General features: G+C 40.7%; 2 protein-coding genes across 4 annotated transcripts; one reads left to right on the top strand and one right to left on the bottom strand.

Annotated features, from left to right (window-relative positions):
• The first annotated feature begins 615 nt into the window (after positions 1-615).
• On the top strand, positions 616-4,558 carry LOC133955783 (B-cell receptor-associated protein 29-like). Of its 3 annotated transcripts, none has more exons than XM_062390805.1 (8): positions 616-744; positions 1,262-1,360; positions 2,395-2,495; positions 2,623-2,770; positions 2,914-3,049; positions 3,306-3,402; positions 3,579-3,679; positions 3,783-4,558. In XM_062390805.1, exons 2-8 carry the CDS (start codon positions 1,269-1,271, stop codon positions 3,816-3,818), a joined length of 711 nt encoding a protein of 236 aa, XP_062246789.1. In that variant the 5' UTR covers positions 616-744; positions 1,262-1,268; the 3' UTR covers positions 3,819-4,558. The 3 variants fall into 3 exon arrangements, with proteins under 3 accessions (XP_062246789.1, XP_062246790.1, XP_062246788.1); XM_062390806.1 differs by having other exon boundaries at positions 657-846; positions 2,395-2,509; positions 2,623-2,636; XM_062390804.1 differs by having other exon boundaries at positions 670-846.
• Positions 4,559-5,623: 1,065 nt separating this feature from the next.
• Positions 5,624-13,542, bottom strand: LOC133955782 (solute carrier organic anion transporter family member 1C1-like). The gene is made up of 13 exons (XM_062390803.1): positions 13,401-13,542; positions 12,330-12,462; positions 12,047-12,168; positions 11,432-11,578; positions 10,985-11,083; positions 9,948-10,196; positions 8,913-9,077; positions 8,265-8,460; positions 7,802-7,967; positions 7,193-7,377; positions 6,622-6,686; positions 6,336-6,453; positions 5,624-5,982 (listed from the first exon to the last, which is right to left on the bottom strand). The coding sequence occupies exons 1-13, from the start codon at positions 13,540-13,542 to the stop codon at positions 5,757-5,759; spliced, it is 2,013 nt and encodes a 670-aa protein (XP_062246787.1). The 3' UTR covers positions 5,624-5,756.
• Between the last annotated feature and the right edge of the window lie 8,471 nt (positions 13,543-22,013).

The following is a 22,013-nucleotide window of genomic DNA, read 5'->3' as shown; positions in this document are numbered from 1 at the left end:
TTGTCTTTTAAATGTAAATGTAATGTTTTCCTGATGTCCTGTTTTTATGTCATTGATGAATGATTTTTTCTTGCCTTTGAATCACATCGTCTTGAAAGATCGGTATAAATAAAGTGTTCTTGTCTTTATCTGCCATTTTGCTTCTTTGTATATAAACTCTGAATATAAGGAGTATTTGGATTTTGGACCCTCTACTTCCTGCCATTACTGAATGTTATATCATTAGATAACGTCGCCACCTTGTGGACATGAGTTCACTTTGCTTTGTAGAGGAAATGCCCAGAAAAGTCGACATATCCACAGAGATATTTAAAGTGTTAGATCTGCTTGTTTTATTTCACTGTTAAGCTTGGCGTTAAATGTAAAACATGATGTCCTTAATTCTATAAATAAATTCAGTGAGTGTCTCTTCTCAAAGGACTATTATTGTACCATGACATGAAATGTGAGAAGGCACTAACATACACACTCACACACAGACACACACACGAGGGAGAGAACTGCTCCTCATGATTAATCATTTAAATCTAGCTGTTCTAAGTTATTAAATAGCATGATATAAAGCACTTGGTTTGTGTGGACGTTGGGTTCTTTAACAAATCTGAAGGGGCTGACCAATGACAGAGTTTTATTTAGGGCTGCAGGTCCTCTGATGGTTCCCAGCAGCTGTTGTGACTGTGGGAGAGAGCTTGTGTGTGCGCATGTCTGGACTTTCTCATTCTTCTGCTCGCTCAACTTTTCCTGGTAAGACAACAACTCTATTCATCTGTCAGAACAGATCGACTCCTTCCTGCTCTTAAAGAAAATGAGAACAAAAGCTGCTGAAGAGTCACGATAGATTTAAAGGTACAAGTATAACGATAGCTAAAGGCTGAGGACGATTGCTGCAGATTTTTAGTTGTATGAAACAACTGTGTGTGTGTGTGCATGTGAGTGTGTGTGTGTGTGAGGGTGAGGTTGTGGGTGCGTTTGTGCGTGTGTGTGTTTTTGTGTTTTTGTGTGCTCAGAATGTTAATCCACAATGTGAAGCAATTGTAGTAGTAGAAAGAGTACACAGGATAATAGGCAAGTAGTGAAAAATAATATAAATTCACATTGACATTCACTAATACTTGTATAAATTGATTTAACCAATATTGCATATTGGAAAAATAAAGTATGTGTGATAATGGCAGGTTATGTCTGAAAATGAAGTGGTTAACATTACATCAAGGCTGTTCATAGTACACACCTTGATAATACAATTTGTGTTTATTCTCAGATTAACAATGACTCTGCAGTGGACGGCTGTGGCTCTCTTCCTCTATGGAGAGATAGTCGTCAGCCTCATCCTGTGTATACCCTTCATATCAGCACAGAGGTAACGCAGTTTAATACACAAACACACAAATAAGACGACGCCTGCGAGCTAGTTCTGGCAGGCAACTCGAGCTGCGCTGCGCCAATCATGTGACATACATCATGTGACATACCTCAATCTCCACAACCATCTATAATACACACCCACCTTATCAGGTGGTCTATTTAACCAGAGAGACATTTCCCATCAACCCCTCTTGCTCGCACTGCTGCTGCAGTATTGCTACCTGCTGCTTCAGCCCCTCCACCACCCCAGCATCCACCTGTAGGCCCAGCATCCACCTGTAGGCTCCAACAGGGGGTTACAAGTATTTGCTCATCACTCCCATCATTCCTGTGTAATCATATGGGGGAGTGATTAAGTTGGAGCCTAGACGCCAAACACTAAACCTGTTGTAATAAATATATTACATGATCGAACGTGAGTTGTCTGACAGAACATCATCTAAGGTCCGTAACACAAATCGTGGTCTCAATCAAATTTCTCATATAGCATAAGGATGAGGGCCGCTCCAGGCAATGCTGCAGCACTACATGACCTCCGTTGACCCAGACAAAAGGGATGTGAGTCTAAAGTGGCCTAAACATCCCCCAAAAATGGTGGCACAAATATCCCGAAACGGAAAATTAAGGGCCTTTATTTGGCAAACATACGGTGCTTTAGGCAACATGTAACCTGGATGTGAACCTAAAGTGGTCCATGTTGTGAATGGTGAGTACGACTCAAACAGCATAAAACTAATTCGTGCCACCTTTTGCACTTTTGGTTGTCTTGCGGTTTTGCTGTGGTTTACAGCCCAGATCTGGCAAACAGAAGCAGGTTAGGTCCACTCAGTATGTGGTCTGAAAAACAATGTGGCAGTGTGGACCAAATCTGGACCAAAACAATTTAGCTATGTGGAGCTGCAAAATGATAAAACTGAAAGATGCAGTTCCCACAAATCACCAGCAGAGTGAGACAACATCCTTTCTAGACAGATCCGCTGTTTGTTATGGCAGCTCCACTCACAGTCTCCTCTTGACCTACTTTTTCAGATGGCGTTTGGTTTTCAACTGGAGAATATGGAACTGGTTATCGCCATATTGGAACAGATGCTTCTTTACTATGATCATGGTCCTCATTGTTCTCTTCCTTGGTAAGCAGTCTCCTGTGAGTCAGACACAATCTGCTGTGGGCGATGACACAGACTAATACTGACAACACTGACATGCTGTGTGTCAAGCAGCAGTGGTAATGTTTTCTATCTCCTGTCTCACCTTCAGATGCCCTCCGTGAGGTGAGGAAATACTCGGGGCCCGAGCCCATGCAAGACGCCAACTTGAACCCCAATTTGTACGACCATGTGCTCATGAAGCTGTTCAGAGCCCAGAGGAACCTCTACTTATCTGGCTTCTCTCTCTTCCTCTGGCTGTCAGTGTTATTTCTCTCCATTCATTCAGAAAACAAGAATGAACATCAATATACCGTCCACACAAATGCCTATTTCGTGTTTGACCTTTTCCGATTTACTTCCTGAGGTCCCATGTTTTGATTTATTCCACTTCCTTCCACAGCATCATGCGCCGGATTGTCACCTTGCTAAACCAGGCTGCTGTCACACTGGAGAGCAGTGACGGCCTTCAGGCGCAGATAGACAATGCAGTCAAAGCGGCCAAGCAGTACCAGGAGGACAACCTGAAGCTCAAACATGTGAGAAATACAGTTAATCAGTCCTTGATGACCTGAAGTTTTACTCTTGTCCTCAAATAGGCACTAACTAGTCTAACATCACGTACCATCCACCAAGGTTGACGTTTTTGTGGGTCATGTCAACTGATTTAATATTCTGTAAGCGGCAGCGCAATCTTGTTTTTCGATATGGTTCCTACTTTGTATGTACCCTGTTTTGGGGCTGTTAAGATAAACCCTTTAAGCTCAGTAATTAGAGAAAATCCTTTGTGCTCAGGCGCTCCTGGAAGAGGAAAACTCCACGTCATCAAAAAACCAGCAAGTGAGGCTAGAGGTGGAAGAGCTGGCAGGTCAACTGAAGACCGCGGACGAGGGTGAGTAATCCGTGCTGCCTTCTGACACCACACTCTGCATTCAGTTACACAAAGCAAAGCGGTGTTGATGCAAAAAATTATACATAAAAAGCATGAGCCACTGCGGGTCACGTCTTGCATATGCAGCATACTGCTTACAGAGCAATTTATAGACGTGGGACTGTGTGTGCCCGCAGCCGTGCACAAGTCTCACGCTGAGGTAGAAGCCATGAAGAGGCAGGCGAGAGGTCTGGCACAAGAGTACGACCGACTACTGACGGAACACCATCAACTCCAGGTAACACTCACAGGTGCACATACATGCAAATACACAGAATACAGAAATACAAAAAAATGGTACAATTTTAATTTTTATTACCATTTATTTTTTTTATCCACAGAATCTCCAGAGTGCAGAAGACAAAAAGGATCAGTAACCACAGGAACAGTTACAGTAGTCGTTTTGTCCTCTGTCTTCTCGTTACAGCTGTGTGCGTTGTGCAGTAGCTCACCACCACATTTGTGTTGCGCTTTCATTTACCTACATATCTGAACTGAGGCACATGTTTCATTCGTCAGCATTAAACACACAAAAGAAAAAGGCTGAACGTACATAAGGTTGTTTTGTGTTTTGTTCAACGATCTATTCACTCGACAAATGCAGGGAAAACATCTCTTAATATTTCCTTAGGGTCTTATGCTTATCAGTAATACTAATTTTGAATAATAATTAATAACCCCAGATCACCATAGTTTACTGAAACATGCTGCATTATCTCCAGTTTTGATGGTATTCATGCTAATGCTAAGCTACTATAGTGTGACATGTATTTCACATTTATTTGTATGTTTTAGAAGTTTTGATGAATAAAACCTGGACAAAAGCAGACTTTATTCATATTAAAGTTTAATCACATGATTAACTCTGCCAAGCAGGTTATGTTTTCACCCCTGTCAGGTGGTTGGTTGGTATGCACGTTTGTTTGTTTGTTTGTATGCAAGACAACGCAAAAACTATTGGACAGATTTAACCAAAAGGAGGGATGCAGTATAGATAGGGAAGAATCCATTAAAGTCTGTGTGGTTCTGGATCAGGGGGCAGATCCAGTTTTTTTTTTTTTCACTTTCTTTGACAAAGTCAGATAGAGTGCTTCTAAACATGTTCGTTGATCTCAAATAATAATTATTCATGGATCTTAATGAAAAAAATGGTTTAAGGAACTGATGTTTACGAGTGTGTGCAAGTTGGTGCAAATCCAAATAAAAATCCGGATGCAGTGATTAAAAGCTTGGTTCATTCGTAGACTGTTCATGGGCCATTGCAGAGGTGTGTGTTTAAAGATCTATCTTTGTTCCAACATATAGTAAAATGGGACAAACTGATTTTGACTTTGTTTTTGTAATTTGTAGTTTCATTGGTATACAGTATGTACATTGAAAACAAACAACGAACCTTGACTGTGTGTTCCGCACGGTCATGCAGAGAAAAAGGCCGATACCACACAGACATAAGATTACGTTTTGAAAACAAAATGCAAGAAGCTCCATAATGACGAGGCACACTGGTGGCTACTGTACATATATTATACAATGTGCAGTCAGGTACAGTACATGTGGTTTGTAAATCAACGCTGCAAAAAGACTCCAAGGCCTCGACACCAACACAAGCTTGTTCTGAAGCTGTTTATCACAGTCCTCACCAGCAGACATGGCTTCTCCCTCTCATGGAGACAAGTTTGGCTGCCGAGGCCACAGATTGTAATGAAACAACGATTCTACGGCAGGAATGATTTATTCTACATCTGGACTGATAGCTTGGCCTCAACATATCATCTTTCTGTGGGCAGCTGTTCCTCTGCTGCTTTGATCAGGATGCTGACCTCAGTCGTTCGCGGGTTCGAACATCAACTTTGTCTCAGTGTAGCCTCGCTCACACTCATTCCAGCAGATGTGCCACAGAAACTGTCTTCAGGCCTGTTAAACGCAGGAATCTCTGCCAAAGTGGAGGCGAAGCCATGAATTCAGGCACCATAATATGTGTTGAATCTGAGAAATGATTATGTCAAGTTTCATCAAAAAAACAAACATATTATACAAAACACAATTACAATAGTTTCTTTTCTAAAAAAGTTTTCAATTCATGAAAAAACACAAACACAAATGTACACATTCCTGAAGCAGCATGTTTATAAAGTGGCTCTTTGTCAGTAATCTTATGTTTCATTAAATCCTGCACAGATTTATTCTGTACTTTATTTTGTGTGCTCTGAAATGCTCCCGCAGTGTGTGTTCCTCTGCAGTGTGTGTTCCTCTGCACACTTGAGGTGCTGCTCCCTGGAGCGGATTCAGAAGAGACCAACCGGTTGTGCTGGGGCTCACAAGCGAGTTTCTCTGTCAGGACTGAGGTCCAAGGCCAGAACAAATTGCTCAGAGTGCGTGGAGCTATCCTCCTCTTTCCTTAAGGACTCCATCTCTGCGTTCCCATTGGTCAGGGCGCATTTCTCCTCCCTCTTAATATGTCTTTTGAAGACTGCAAAACCAAAAATACAAAAGAAGAAGGAGACTGTCCTCAAGCCCAGAACCAGGCCCAGGTACACTATCCTGCCAAAACACACAAATTACTGTTAGGGTGAATTATATCCAAGCTGGTTGAACAGTGTTTCTCTTCTATCAAATTTAATTTTACTTTTATAGGGAAAAAAAAACAAGGTAAACAAAAGATAATTTTTCAAAAAGCCAAGTACCCAAGCCATTCTTGAACTCACATCACCTTCCCTCTGGCACCACTCTAGTGGAGAATGTTTTGTTCAATATCTTTCATAAATAATATATAAGCAGGGTGATTCCTCTATGTTTTATTTTGTTAATGGGCTCACCGTACTGCCAGTGTACTTATATTTTACTTTGAGTTTAAAAGGATTCCAACTTGATGTTGTGCACTGAGTTTTATTTACCTGTAAGCTGCAGTGTTATATATTCTGCATGATCCTCTTCCTCCACACAGCTTGTATCCCCATTTGAGGCATGTTGTGTCGATTACTGCTCCAAAGTATATAGGGGCAGGTATTCCAGCTGTTGTACAATTTAAAATAACTTGTTACTTTAAATCAACGGCAAATACAGGGTAAAAATAGATAATAAATAATAAGCAAATGAAGAGCTAGAAGTAATGATTTGCTTCCAAATGTACAAAAACCCAGTTATACAGTCTCACAACAAAAACAATTGAAAGGTTCTCACCGAGTGTGCGTGTGGCCAATGTGTGGATCCCCAGTGCGAGTGATTTCAGCTCAGGTTTAATTAATCTACAGAAACAATGAGAGGCGTTAAGGAAGACTTAACTCTTCATCCTGACAACAGACAATTGTTTAAATGTTTATTGTAAGACTTAAAACAGTATGTGTGAGCATTATATTGATAATTTGCTTTAAGACATAAAATCTTCAATCTTAAACATCTGAATTTGATATGACTCAAAAAACATGTATAATTTCTTAAATGGTGCAAAAGCCAGGTTTGATGTCTGTCATCTCAAACTTATTCTAAGACTGGTATGAAATGTCTAACTATTAAAAAGAAATCACAGACATTGTCCTGCATTTAATATAAAGGTATTACATAGATTTTCTATCAGCACCCCAGCCCCCCTGTATCTCCATCAATAACACTGTATCGTAAAGAGGTGAACATATTTTCCTGATAACTGCAGAGATTTAAATTTGTCAAGGTGATGCACTGGTTCAAAACACAGACTGCGTGTGAGGATAATGAAGCGATTCTTTTGAGCTGGTAAGAGGAGTTGTGGAGAGACCTGATGAGCAGCACATAGCCTGGTGTTCCCCCGAGAGAGATGATGAACGAGCTGAGGACGGACAGAGCCAGGAAGTATGGGAAGATTTTTTCACAGCTGTCCCCGCGCGGACACTGGCCCAGGCTGACCGTCAGATTTCCGGGCTGGGTGTTAGCCGCAGCCACACACCTGCAATTGTCAAAAACCTAAAACAGAGTAGGAAAATAATTTGATGAAATGAGCAGGAAACACTTTACGTAAATGTGCCGCTGTTTAGAAATGAGTAGTAACAAAAACTGTTTTATGAGGTGTAACATCAAACAGCAGAAGAAACAGCAGCAATCTATAAATGTGTGTTTTCCAGTTGTGTAACAAAGAGCTACAATGGCACTCGGTAAAGTGCACACCTCCGCCAGGGGCCAAAAGCTTCAATCAAGCTGCACAAAATTCCCCAAGCCCATATAAATATTTTCATTACTTATCCCCTCGGAATATGGTGAATAATGGAAAAACTTAAAAAAACTTGTTTACAAACAAGCTAACAAACAAACAAAACAAAACAAAACACAAACAAACAGCGAGGCGTAGGTTGCTATAGATGTGTAATGATGACAGTCTTGCGTGTCTGACCGTGTTCCTCCCGGATCCAGAAGACGATGTGCACCCAGCCAAGCACGGGGACACGTAGGTGATCCCGTTCTCTCCACACACCGGGTCCCACTCCCTTCCCGAGCACAAGCACTCCGAATTACAGTCAGAGAAGAGAGAGCGCTCCTGATGAGGCAAACCTTCCACCCTGCATGTGTCGCCGTGAAAAGATAATACATTTATTATTGACTGCACATTGGAAATGAGACAGAACTGAGGTTCAACAACACAATACAAATGGCAGTGGTAGACTGTAACAAAGTACATTTACTTTATTACTTTACCTGAGTACATTGTGTATCTTTAGATTTACTTTCAAGTACTTTGCATCTCCTAACCCCATTACATGTATCAGCAAATATCTATATTTATTTGTTTGCAAAGTGTGCTAGCTGTGATCAATGACTTTGAAAATGACAGTCATATACACACACACATCACATACCCAGTGTATGAGACAGTGATCCCTGCCACGTTGGAGTTATCACAGCCCATGGCGAAGAAAAAGAGTGACAGGAAGTAGCCCAGCAGTGACGTCCCGAAGGCAAATTTAGCTGCTCCCATGATACCCAGCTTGTACTTCTTCATGATGACGCCTCCGGAGAACATCCCGAGGGCCACAGCCGGGATGTTGATCGTGCCTGACCAGACGGGAGAACGCAATGCTTTCTTAAAAGGACTCAGGGGTCAGGTGAAATCTTCACGCAAAACAAGCCGCCAGCCAAAAAGGATCAAAGTCGGAATGCTCATTCATTTCAATGTAGTCTCGTTGATGTTTCATGTAAAGCACGTAAATGCATCTTAATCTGACGAACAATATTTTGACAATTTGTCGAAATAAATATTTTCTATGGAATCATTTTCAAAATACATTCAAAGTTATAGAGGTAACAGTAAACAAGGACTAACTTAAATGCGGAGGTTACTGAATCAGAAATTGTGCATGGATGTTAGACATGTAAATGGCCCCTCTGTGTAAATAATGGCCCCTTTAGGGCCCCTGATTTTAACTGTTTTATCTGCTAAAAAGACAAATTAGCATATGAACATCATGAAACAAGGAAACATTCTGAATTATCAATAGTCTGCTTACCCATGAGGAAATTGGCTTTGGATGCCGACTGGCCGTAGTGTTGCTCAATGTACTTTGGTTTGTAGGTGACCATCCCGATGAGAGAGTTGAACTGAATGATGGTCACACATAAGTAGATGATGTACACAGGATTTCCGAGAAGACTCTTTAATGCTGGAAGAAATTCTATGAAAAGAGAGAGAGAGATGTAACAAATGTCACCTGTCGGACTCAAACTGGAGCCTTGTGGTTCACGATGGCCGTCTTAACCACTGAACGACCAGGACACCAGTTGTTTAGGGGTTAAGACACACATGTTCTCGGAATGTATAGATTGTAATCCGCAGCATGTGGCATTCAAAGGTAGACCCTAAAATGTGTTCGAAGTGTATAATGGGAAAACCTGCAGAACAAGTTGTTTTTAGACCTGAGGGCAACATTTTAAATCACAAGAGGAAGTAAAGTTTAAATAAATCATGTTCTTATAGAGATAGATATATGGAAATAGAGCTTTTATCAGACACAAACTCTGCAGGATATTGTCCATGTTAGATGTCCATGTTAGATGCTTTCAGGACAAATCTTCAGAAACCAGCAGAAGATTGAGGGCTAGCGCCTGGCCAGAGAATACATGAAGCATGACATGACGTTCAAATTTCGCAAAGGAGATCACGTCATCTGTTTACAGAACATCAACACACTTGAATCTCGTTCTCTTGTCTATCATGTTGGCATCTCTGTCAGTTGTGCATCCATTGCGTGTTCGAAACATGTCAACACGCCCACTTGCTTGAGGTGAATCCCCTGGACAATATCCTGCTGTATTCTCACATGGGCTCATTTGGAAATTATTATCAGAGGGCTGGCACGAGAAACTCAAAGAAGAATGTCTGAATCACACATGTGTTGTCACATAGAGCCATTCAATATGAGATTAGTTCAGTGCATTTCTGAAATCAGCTTATTTCTCTTGAGAAATTGGTCACACAGATTCAATTGACTGAACACATCGCAATGACAATACTCGATATTCACTGCAATCGTCGTTTTCTATACCTTTGACCATCTGATGTAAATTAGCCGGCTCCTCTGGTCTGAACTTGTGCTCCATGGTCGGGGAATCTTTGATGAACCTGGTTTGCTCGGGAGTGCAGCTGGTGTCGTGTTTATCCACGGGGATTGGCAGCGACTTGGCCAGGAACCAGAAAGGAACAGCGGACATGAGAGTGATGGTGCCGGTGATGAGGTAGCCCAGCCACCATGCCCCCACCCAGCGGGCATCCCCGGGCGTGATAGTCACAGTCTCTGCCAAGAGAAGAAAAAGATAACGTCATCACCAATGGGTCATTTTCATTCATTTGCTTCACGGAGGAATATAATTAAGATACATATTTCTTTTAACTATATTTAAATATAGGTAATAATAGGTTAAGCAAGTCATGACTATTTAAATAATACAGTTCATGAACAGACTTGATTCAAAATGCTTTACATACAGGTCAACCTTTGGGCTTTGGTAAATGTTCAAACGCAACATGAGGAGACCACTGAAAGGTTTACAACAGCTTCAAAGTGTTTCCTTCCCAGTAAGATTATACTGCATGTATGAGACTACACAGACCCATCTGGCTAACAGTGGGGCCATCACGTGTCTCTAACTTTGCAACCTGTCCGGTCAGGAACAGGAAGGTAGTCTTCAGATGGCTCTCTTGTGCCTCTCCCGCATTTTTAGGGAGCTAGCAGATGCTGCAGACAGGGCAGGGTTGTAACACATGCTAACTGTGGCAATCCCAGTCCCAGGCAAAAGGGATTATGACAGGGTGTGCTGACATGTCCAGTGGAGCCTACAGCTATATTTGGCCCAGAAGCAGTGAAGTAATGCAACAGGCACAAGTAGTTGCAAAGCGTCACATATCAGCTTGTCGGATGCACACGCTTTAAAACTGTCACGTACAACAACCACTTACCAAATCCTGCTCTCCACAGTGGAGTGCTGGTGTAGCTTGTGATTGTGCACAAATGCTAATCCACAATAAATCCATACCAAGTTCAAGCTCAGTCAGTCAGTTTATTAATGATGTAATGTTACTCACCCATGTCCACATAACCAATGTCGACATAGATTTTGGCACAAAGCGACCCCAGCAGGTAGCCAAACACAGGACCAATTATTGATATTGTTTGGACACAACCTGTAATACACGACAAAGATATTATCTGTTATCACTTGCTACTGTAAAACATAAGATTATGTGGTAAAGTCAATTAAATAATCATAATGACATTCAATTTGTCTAATGACCATATTTTATCTGATAAAATACAGTCTGAACATTAGACATGACTATTAGAGAATATTCAGGGAATTTATATATGTATATAACAGATTATTTATTATTACCAGTTGGCTGAAAATTTTATATATTGTAATTCTAAAATAAGACTGTAAAAAAAATCTGCTACCAAAATTGATGATTCAAAAAATATTCTTAATTTTCATGGTATAGGTGTAAACATAAACAGAAAATAAGGTACGCTACCGATATAGAGGGCAGCATTCTCAGACTGTGCATAATCATCAATGTAGGAGATTCCCAAAGGCTGTACTGGAGTCTCTCCAATCCCACGCAGGACATTCCCCAAAAACACGTAGATCCACATCGAAACACTGGACTCACGCACGCATCCTGCAGTTCGAAAGTTGACAGAAAAAAAGGAGATGAGTTGAGTGGACCTAGAATTGAAAGTCTCAGAAAGTGACAGAATGTTCCTCTTTGACTTAATAATATCATTATGATGCGGACCACAGACTGTGTATAATGACGGATGACACGTCTCCACTTCTCGATCATGTCTCATCACCCCATTAATCAAGTAACTAAATAAAAACAAACTTATTGGTTAAATGAGAACTGGATCATCCTACCTTAGTACTTAACTGCCTTAAGTGAGAGAAACCATTTGTTTTTTTCATGTATACTTTCACTTTTTACTTTTGTTCATGGAGGTTTATGACCAATACTGCAGCCAGCCACCAGGGTACGATGAGGATTTTGGCGTCACTTTTGGAGAGCCATCATGTCGTCCATCTTTATACACAGTCTCTGACTCAGACCAATCTCCTGACTGAGCACAGTAAGAAGCACTGATCTTACCTTTAGGGGGCAGTATGGAGGGTCTGTCACCTGCCCTGATGGACTCAGGTGAGCTCACTTGACACGGAGAGAGGCTATTGGTGGAATTCAATGAAGATCTAACAGACGTTTCGATCTTATAGCTGCGTACAAAATATCAATGTGACTGTTAAACAAGTGGAGGAAGAAAGGGTCATGTATCGTTAGATACTCTGTGAACACATTAATCAGCGATTAAATGGTCTAAATAACACATACTGCATTGTGCTGACAGTGTTAAATACAGTTATGACAGTTTTCCTACCGGCCAATGATGAAATGCGGCATGGCGATCAAGAAGGTCCCGAAAGACATCAAGATGCACCCGATTGCTATGATCTTGGGTCGGTGGAGTTTGGCACCGAAGTAGCTCACAAAGACAATCACCAGCAAATTCCCTAGAGGGTGGAGAAGATCAGAGGATGAGTCAAAGGCATAAAACATGAGACCCACTTGAGAGAAGATCCTAATTACAGTATGCTATCAAAGCTGTTTACAGTTTCTACTTGCATGAAAAGGGTCTTCAGATCTGATAACATGAAATTAATTCTTTTTTATTTATTCATCTCATGATGTGTGCCGGCACATGTGAACTCCTGTAAACACTGCCTCTGATATACTGTATATGGAGGGATTTGACTGTCAGATGTTGGCTATTGTGATTTTCTGATCCGTATGCCACACAGTATGATCACCATATTCAAGTGCTGCTCCGGCAGGGAGAGCTAGTCTTTACATTCTGACGACCGCACACATACACCTGGTTGACAGAGGATGTGTTGGGAAACAGGACACGGCTTTTTCATGTCCTTGTCCTATTTCTTGACACTGGTCTGGTTTTGTCTTTCAATGCAAAAACCTTGACAAATGCTGTGTGTCTTTGTTTGTTCATTTGGAAAGATTACATTGACTGGACGAATCAGGGCTCTTTAATATTTGAGTGTGTGTCTGCAAGTTGCGCACAGTCGGTCACTGCGAGCTGGGTGTTCACACCATGTAAAGGACAGATGTGCCTCAGTCGATTATAGCTCTATAGGTTTTGATCAAAGCCAGTGTAAATAATTAGTAAATCAGCACACATGTACTATGAACTATTCTTCATATCATATTCCTCTCCAAGCAGACGTCAAATTAGGTTTCTCTCATTAAGAGTCAATTTGTTACGCGAGCGGTGACTATTCAAAGCTCAATGGGGGGTTGCATATATGAGGTACTGTCAAACCGGCTGACATGCTGCGGGCAAATTATCAATCTACTCTCATCAGCGTCTAAATGATTCCAAATGCAAAGTCCATGGATAGGCAGAGTGATAAGAGACAAACACTGAGAAACTCACCTACTTCGAAGCTCCCGTCTATGATGCCGATCAGATAACTGGAGATGTCAAATCGCCTCTCTAGTTGTGTAATTGTGCTCTTCATATAGCTGCCTGATAAAGCCTTGGCAAAGTAGGCGAAGGACAGGGCTGCCAGGAACATCTACACACATACAGACAGAAGACAGAGCACAGTGTGAAAACCATCCTGAATAATCTCTCCTCGCCATTCACACTCAAAACAAATCATATTTTTCATTACTTTTTGGGGATTTTTATAACTCATGGTCAATTAAGTCGGTTGGCGGAAAGTAAACATGAGAAATCTGAAAATATGTTTTTAACCAGTAAAACAAAACTATGTTCCGAGTGCGTTCATTTAACAATAGTCCCTATCTTGTGGTTTGGGGAATGCAAATGAGTGTGTATATGTTTGATGCAAATTTGCACTGCAGATCCAGCTTTGTATTGGCCATATTTAGCTTCCTCCTATTTGTGCTCAGCCACCTGTGGACACTGACTGTCACTAACAATGGGAGGATTAGAGAAGCCAATCCCATTGCATATATAAGAACTCATTCCCTAAAAGCAGCTTGAGATGTGACGCTCAAGAGGCCACATATATGTTTAGGGGTGACCTTGACCTTTGACTTTTGGCCACATAAAAGTATTCCGTATAAACATTAGCATTAATGAACATTTGTGCCAAATTTGAAAGGAATTGGCATTAAAAACCGAAACACAAAAAAAGAAGTGCATTGCTTAAGTTAACCACTTGGTCCATGTAAAGTGTATTTGGCACATTAGTACATTTGAATGCTTAAAGCGTGCTCAGTAAACAATGAACGTGATGTCTCTTTTTGTCCAGTGGGTGGATACGTGGCTACCACCGCTGTCAATCACTGCAAATAAATGATAAAATTGCATGGAGATAAGAAGGCGCGGAGGAGCTATGGCAACCATCAAACTGCTGCACACCTCTTAAGGTAAGTGCAGGCTTTGTTTTAATGTCAAGGATATAATTATGTTTCCACGTTGCCCAGTATATTCGGATGTAATGCTGCTGCAGGAATGCTGGGGCACGACGGTTTTCCTACGACTGCATTAACTGGGCCTGTTATGGTTAATGCTTATTCTCTGTGTGACACGATTTGTATTTATTTATTTTAACAATTTCTGAGAGAATTTTGACTCTGATAAGAGGTACTTAGCGATTAACTCTTTAAAAGCCCTTGTTAGTTGTATTGGTTAATATCAAAGGGATAATCAATAGCATGGTGTTTGTGCGAATAGAAGACATTAAGACTAAAAACATGGTGAAAACAACATCTTTTCTAGTTGGATATTTTATGTCTGACAATCTAAAACATCTAGATGAATACAGGAGTAAATTTGTGGCGTGCTTGATGTGAATGCACCATAATAGCAGTATTCTTTTAAGTCTGAACTTGAGAAATAAACCAGCAAGAGTCTAAAACAACTTGCTACTTTGTGGCAACAGCAATTTGACAGCTACCTGTACCTCACAATATTTGAATGAAAGGTTTGCTGCTGCAGCAGAAGCAGCGGCAGCAAAAGACAGAGTCAGCTTCTCAAGATAAACAAATGTTTCATGTGAGGTTCACAGTGGGATTACCACACAGAAGGAATAAAAACACATGAGGACAAAACGGCAGCGTGACTGAAATTCCTCATTATTGCTGCTTGTAGCTGAAGCATTTCACTAAGCAGCTTTTAATTATTGTCCAATGTGCTTCTTAATCCAAGCAGGTGGTACAGACCCTCTGTTCTGCCCCGAAGTACAAACTATGTCTAAGGAATTTTTTCAGAGCCACTTAATACCCGGTCCAAAGGGCAGAGGGACCTGCTACACTCAACACCTTACAACAGTGGTTCTCAATGTGGGGGGCGCAAACACTCTCTAGGGGGGGGGGGGGGGGGGGGCGCGATGTCACAGACAGAGAAAAAACGACCGCCGACCTGTCACTGGTTAGTGAAAGCTCCCTCAGTGGCGAAATGCAAGGGGCTGGACTGACACAAACAAATCAAATACTGTTATGTTCCTGATCCACCAATCAAAAGAGGAGTGTTATCCTTTGAACGCGAGTTGCAAGTACGCTTCCGAGTATAAAAGTAACTGCCGACATGGTCAGCGCTCACCCTCACTTAGACGACACCCTGCAGAGTTTGTGCGATTGCTCTTGTTTCCTCTATAATTCAGATATTCATTGCTTTACAAACAGTCACTCACTGCTTCCTTAGTAATACCTTCCTGCAGTTACCCAAGTGATTTTATCCAGCTCATTGTGTGTAGATAATCTGCTTTCTAAATGACCGGGCTAAACAAAGTGTAGGAGGCCCCTGCTGAACAATGGCTTCAACATATGCCTACTATATGTTCTACAGGAAACACATATGGAAACCAACACATGTAACCTGTCTCAGTTTCTTATGCCAATGTGATTCCAGTAATATTGGTTTGTCTTCTCTTGGCCGGTCAGATGACGGTCAGCTGTCTGTCTACTTAAGACACATATCAGAACATGCTTCACTTTATTTTGGCATGGTTTGGCTAAAGGTTCAGGGGCTGGTCAGTGAGGATCTCATTTCTCCTCAAAGTACAATACCTTCAGATCGGGATGGCAGGAGTTCTTCACTGCAGAGGACATCTGGTTGTTGTCTAACTTCCAGCTGCCTGTGGCTGACCTGTCCTTCTTCTTCATTTCAGCCTCCTGTTGTGCGTTGCCTGAGCGGCGGCTTTTGCTGCAGAATGTTTACTTTGGCTGTCCTCACTCACACCTATAGGAAGGAATTCAGATTTAGATCAGCAGAGATCTGTGGATTCATCTGGCACATGTTCTAGGAATAAGATGTCCCATGGGCTGAATGGAATGTATTTATATGTTTGTTGTTTCCTTTGTTACACGTAAGCATGAACAAAGAGATTCCTTGAATTACAGTCAGTTGTAATTTCCCCTGGATAATCTGCTTCCTTTCACCCTGGTAATAAGTGGGTCAAGATCATGAATGAGTCACAAATCTCATATGATTCAAGCAGAGGAAGCACGAATGACAAAGAGGATATAAATATCATGTATGTAAGAATGAATATTTGTACAATTCAAGGCTGAAGCGAGCAGAAGTATTTGACATGATCATACAATTGCAAATGTTGATTCTGTGATTTAAGAAATGCACAGCATGTCATGACATAGTTGGTATACCGACTCTTGATTGTGTTCACACACGAAGGCCAGGTATGCTCACATTAACAACACACAGTGCACACAAGAAGGTGAATCAAACCAAGAGTCTGCGGGTAGGACAGGAAACTGCAACGAATCAGTTAGAATCAAAATGACAAAGGTAGACAGGAAAGAAAAAGGGAACTTTCATTACATTTTTAGAATAACCTGTTCAGTGGCAATGATTAAACTTAAAGTATTTTTAATAAAAGGCAAATGTTAACATTGAGAGGATTCATAGCACTCAAGCGAAAAAAATGCAAAGTAAAAACACAATGAGGATTAAGTGTAATCATTGGGCTGAAAATCATGGGCAGACATGCTGAGTCCTTTCAGCCACAGTTCTTCTTCTTCTTCTTTTGCGATGGCAATGTTATAGCATAATAATATCATATTTACAAGTCACTTGTTTTGCAAATGCAATCTGACCAGCGATGTGAAAGTAAACACAAAAATGTAAATACACTGTTTGGCAACGAGGAGCAAACCAGGAGGGGACATAATGTTAACATGAGCGTGGGCATGAAACGACAACCGATATATACAGCCACCAAGAGGTTATGTTTTCACCACCCCTGTCTGTTTGTTGGCATGTAAACAAGATTACACAAAATCTACAGAACACATTGCAGTGAAACATGGCGGAGGGATGCGGTGGGTCAGGGAAGAACCCACATAACTTCATGTGGATGCAGATTAGATGACCCAACATTATGAAATATATATTTTAACAGTTTCTTTGATTATTTATCCTTCCTGATGAAAAACATCTGGCACATTTAGGTAGATTTTTTATGAATGAAATGAAATGAAATGAAATTTGGTGCAGCTGGATTGAATCTAAAGGGAATATTTGGTTTAAGCGGAGGTATGCGCTGTACAGAGCTTCATGCTGGTTTGCCGATGCAATCTGACCAGTAATGTAAAAGCAAACAGGGTTGGGGAAAAATGAAAATACACTTTTAGCCAACTAAAGAGAAAAGCAAAGAGTTTGACCGGAAAAGTGTGTCGTTTTAGTAACCATACGACAAGTGATGATCAAGGAGGTTATGTTGCAGGATTATATGCAAAAAAAAACTACTGTATGGAATACGATTAAACTTGGTGAAAGGATTGAAACATTAAATGTTGTTGCAGATCTGGTTAGGAGGGTGGATCCAGGATGTTTTTCCCGGTCTCTTTAAGATTGCGGGACAGACATTCAGAGAATAATTCATGGATCTCGATGAAAACAAAATCTGGTTTATTTAGGGAACAGATATTTACCAGTGAGTGAAATCTGGTGCAGATCCGAATAAATCCAGATCAAGCAAATTCAAATGTGGTTTCAAAAGGGGACTGTTGGGCCTTAGCAGAGGTATGAGCTCTCCTGCTGTCATTCTAGTTTGATTATGGGTCTCTGGTGATGGGGAAAGATGACACTATTTAAAAGGCACTAGGCTCATGAAATCTCCCTAAAGATCCCCGCTCCATGCAACAAACTGAATCATGGCTTTGAACTCCGCATGAAACAAAATGTAGGTGGAGCTGACGACACACAGGCGTGCATGCTCATCTATCATTAATGGACATTCAGTAGAACTGCATGTAGGCACAGCAGGTCTATAAACTCTGATGACCTCCGTGTTTACATGAGCTGCCTTTGTTTCTTACAACCAATGCACACAGAGTACAGTAGGAGCGATTCATCTCCAACAGTCTAATGGCTGTTTCCCACACATGAGCACTGGGAAGATTTCTACATACTAGAGTCAAAATATTTCATATTTTTAACACATTTCATAGCTTGTCCCTATCAGTGGCTTTGCTCGGGGCTTCAATCACTATACACACTTTTATTCTCTGCCCTCTCCTGAGCCACTATAGGATTTATAAAAGACTGCTAACTCAAGTCTATACAGAGGGGAGGGGGAGTTTCCCAAAGGTGAGTTCAGCACTTTCTCCTCTCTGATAACAGGTCCCCTGTGTCCCATTTGCCTCTCTGTAATTTCCAGTAGACTCTTCAAGCTATATAAACGTAATATCTACTAGTCTGACATGTGGGCTACTGGTGTAGATCTAAGGGTGGGGGTCAGGGGGGCACTGACCCCGGTTGAAACCTGAGTGGCCCCCTGAAGTTTATCCCTGTCCTGTCAGCACTCATTTTTTTTTTTTTATAAAGTAGTCGTGGTGAATATGACAATTTGATAGGGCAGTTTTTCAAAGTACACAATGTGCTTGAACAAGGATCAATATTCGACAATGTGTGGCTTTGAATTAAAGCTGTAGAGCTAACAGTAAACAAGGAATTACATAAATGTACATACTGAGTCTGTAATTGTGCATTGATGCAAGACATACAAGTAAAGCCCCCCCACACACACACACACCACACCACACACACACACACAGAGACGTAAATTGTGGCCCCTTTATGGCCCCTGATTTCTTTAAATCAGGGTCCTTTGATTCTTATTTGTTCTGACAAACTGCTATAGGCTATAAAGTACCACTTTGCCCTTTGTACATGTTAAACAATATTGTGTCTAATTATAATGTTTTTGTGTATTGCCATTATTATTTTATCATTTGTCCTTCCTGACCAGGATCCCTGACAGTAATTTTGAGAACATTTTAAAAAGGCAGATGATGAACTTGAGTTTAAAGCAGTTTCTGATGAAGGCAACAGTCACATTATACTGATATGAAATGCACACATGTTAATTGTTAAATTATTTTTATTTCTCAGTGGATGCAGGGCATCCCCTTCAGCTGAGACCTCTGTGCACTGCACCGGTTAAGTGATGCAGACTTGATGCTTCACTGACACTGACATGATTTCACTCTCTCCCTTAAACCTGCGTTCACCTAGAACCACAACTTGGCTCTAGGTGGTTTGACTGAATGGCAGTGAGTCTGATCGAAAAAGAACATCATGATACTTACACAACTCGCAACTTCCCACCTCTGGCGCTCCTCGGTGCCTGTGAATGCCTCTGAAGAATCCAAGAAGGACAAAAGACGCATGAATGAAATATCCCGGTGCTCCAGTGTGAAACGACCCTCCGTCACCTTGTCTGAGCGCGCACACGCCCCTCGCAGTGTCTTTATAGACAGAGTGGGGTTGGAGCGCTGTCCACTGAACACCGTGTTCACACAGACGCACACGTGATGCGCTGCAGAGAGCTGCGATTTGTACCAGACCGGATCCCACCCATGGCTGAGCGACGAGCCCCCCTTCTCGCTCGGATACTAGCACATGTCAAAGGAAACAACACATCTGCAGTGTGACGATAAAAGCACAACACCACGTTTGAACCGTTACACCTGCAGCATGAGCAGTTCTGCTATTCATTTTTTTTTTATCATATCCCCCGAACGTCATATTATTCCCCTATAACACCTTTTAAAGATGCAATTAACATAAAATAAGATTAGAGAAAATACTTATAACCATAATAATAATCATAAGCATAATGATACTACTACAAAACATTATAATAAGAATGGTAATTATTATTATTACTATTATAACATTAAAATACAATACAGATTAAGATTAAAGTAGACAAATATAAATAAATTAAATACAAAATGAAATATATATATACAAAGTCAAATATAATAAGTGCCTTACAAAGTCTGTAAAGCACTTCTTAAAATGTAATGCAATTTATTTAAATAAGTATATGTTCACATCATGCAGTAATGAGAACACCAGTAAACTGACTAAATATGCAGATCTCTTCATGTTTCAGTCTTATGGAGCACATACAGCTCTGTAAACTCTTCACAACATTGAATTGATTAGCGTCTCACACTATAAGCAAGTCACTTTTACATTACATGTCATTTAGCTGACACTTTTGTCCAAAGCAATTTACATTTTTAGAACACTCAGAATTTATGAGGGGCCATTTTAGGGGTTCAGTATCTTGCCAAGGACACTTAGGCATGCAGATGGGAAAGAGTGTGATTCGAACCGGCAACTTTCTTGCTGCAGAACACCCACTCTATCCCCTAGGCCACGCTCTAACCACACTTATTCCAAATATAATGCAAATAATAATGTTTAAGATTTCCACAGAGCAATACTTGCTCGTCCATTGTTTTAAACTTCTCTTCCTCAAAAATGGTATGTTTGGGGTTTTATAAATAAGTCACAACAATGTGTTTCATGGTATTTGAGATACATTAGCAGGCTCAATTCCAAGACTGGACCACCTTCACCTTCTACCGTGGGCTTCAATAGAGTCATCGAGGCAGCAAAAGTAACCTCACAAATGTAGGGATTTGATTTCATGAAGAAAGAAAAACAAACACTTTTAAAACCCATCTTTAACAAAGAGGTGTGTCTTCAGCCCTTGCTCCCACCCCCTAATAAAATGTATCATAACATGAGATCAAATCCCCTGTTGAGCAACTGCCGCACCAGGAGATCAGCTCTCTAGTTTCTCATGTTTCTCTGATGCCATAAGTGTGACTGGTCTAAATGCAGCTGACACATATGCCAAAAATGACATATACATGTACAGCTGACCCACATTAACATGCACACACCTCTGTCCTTGGATATAGGTTTACATAAACTATTAATGTCTCACAGTGAGATGCCGAATTGGTGGTGCGGGGGGGGGAGGGGGGGGACTGTGTTCAGGAGATTCAACAGAGGTAAGAAATGTTGAGCATCTTGTTAAGTTATGCTTTTGGTTCATCGGCGTGGATGAGCACAGCTTCTCCTTGCTGCTTATTTACGTAAAAAAAAGGTTTTCTTTATTCTTGCAATATTATGGATTTTTTATAATAAAATTAGGATCTTATTTCCCTTAATATGGCCCAAATACTACATTGTATCATCTTCTAGTCAGACCTTCAAATTCAATGTTACATGATCGGACATGTTAGGGGGACAGGACTTGTGGAATACCTCTAATCTGTTACAAAAATATTATATTATATATTATATTTAAGCTGAATATTTGATAATTTCATTAAAATAGTATGTAATTAGGTTGTTCATCTTGGTTTTTTAGGTCTCAAAAAAGCTAAATATATTTGAGCATTAAGAACAGATAAGAAAGCGGTTGTTGTGTGCTATTTCAGCTATTTGAGTTGTTTACAAGAATTAAAGAAAACTAACCGTTCATTAAAAAAGCCTTTAAATGTATATACCCATTTTGGGGAAATGGTTCAAGACTAAAATTCAAGTACATAGAACTTAGAACCTGATACATCATTAGATTCTACGAGTCAGTATGAAGCAGAATCCATATTTAAATAAAAAAAAGAACAAAAACAACTCAGACACAGGGATACCACAGAAATTATAGTCTTATAATTCAATGTATTCACATTACAACATCCACATGGTTCAGTTTGTGACAGCTTCTAATGATCTTCAAATATATTC

The sequence above is a fragment of the Platichthys flesus genome, chromosome 6 (assembly GCF_949316205.1).
Source record: "Platichthys flesus chromosome 6, fPlaFle2.1, whole genome shotgun sequence".
In the NCBI taxonomy this organism is placed as follows: Eukaryota; Metazoa; Chordata; class Actinopteri; order Pleuronectiformes; family Pleuronectidae; genus Platichthys; species Platichthys flesus.
Note: the sequence above shows the minus strand (reverse complement) of the source record. Positions and strands in the feature narration are given on the sequence as shown.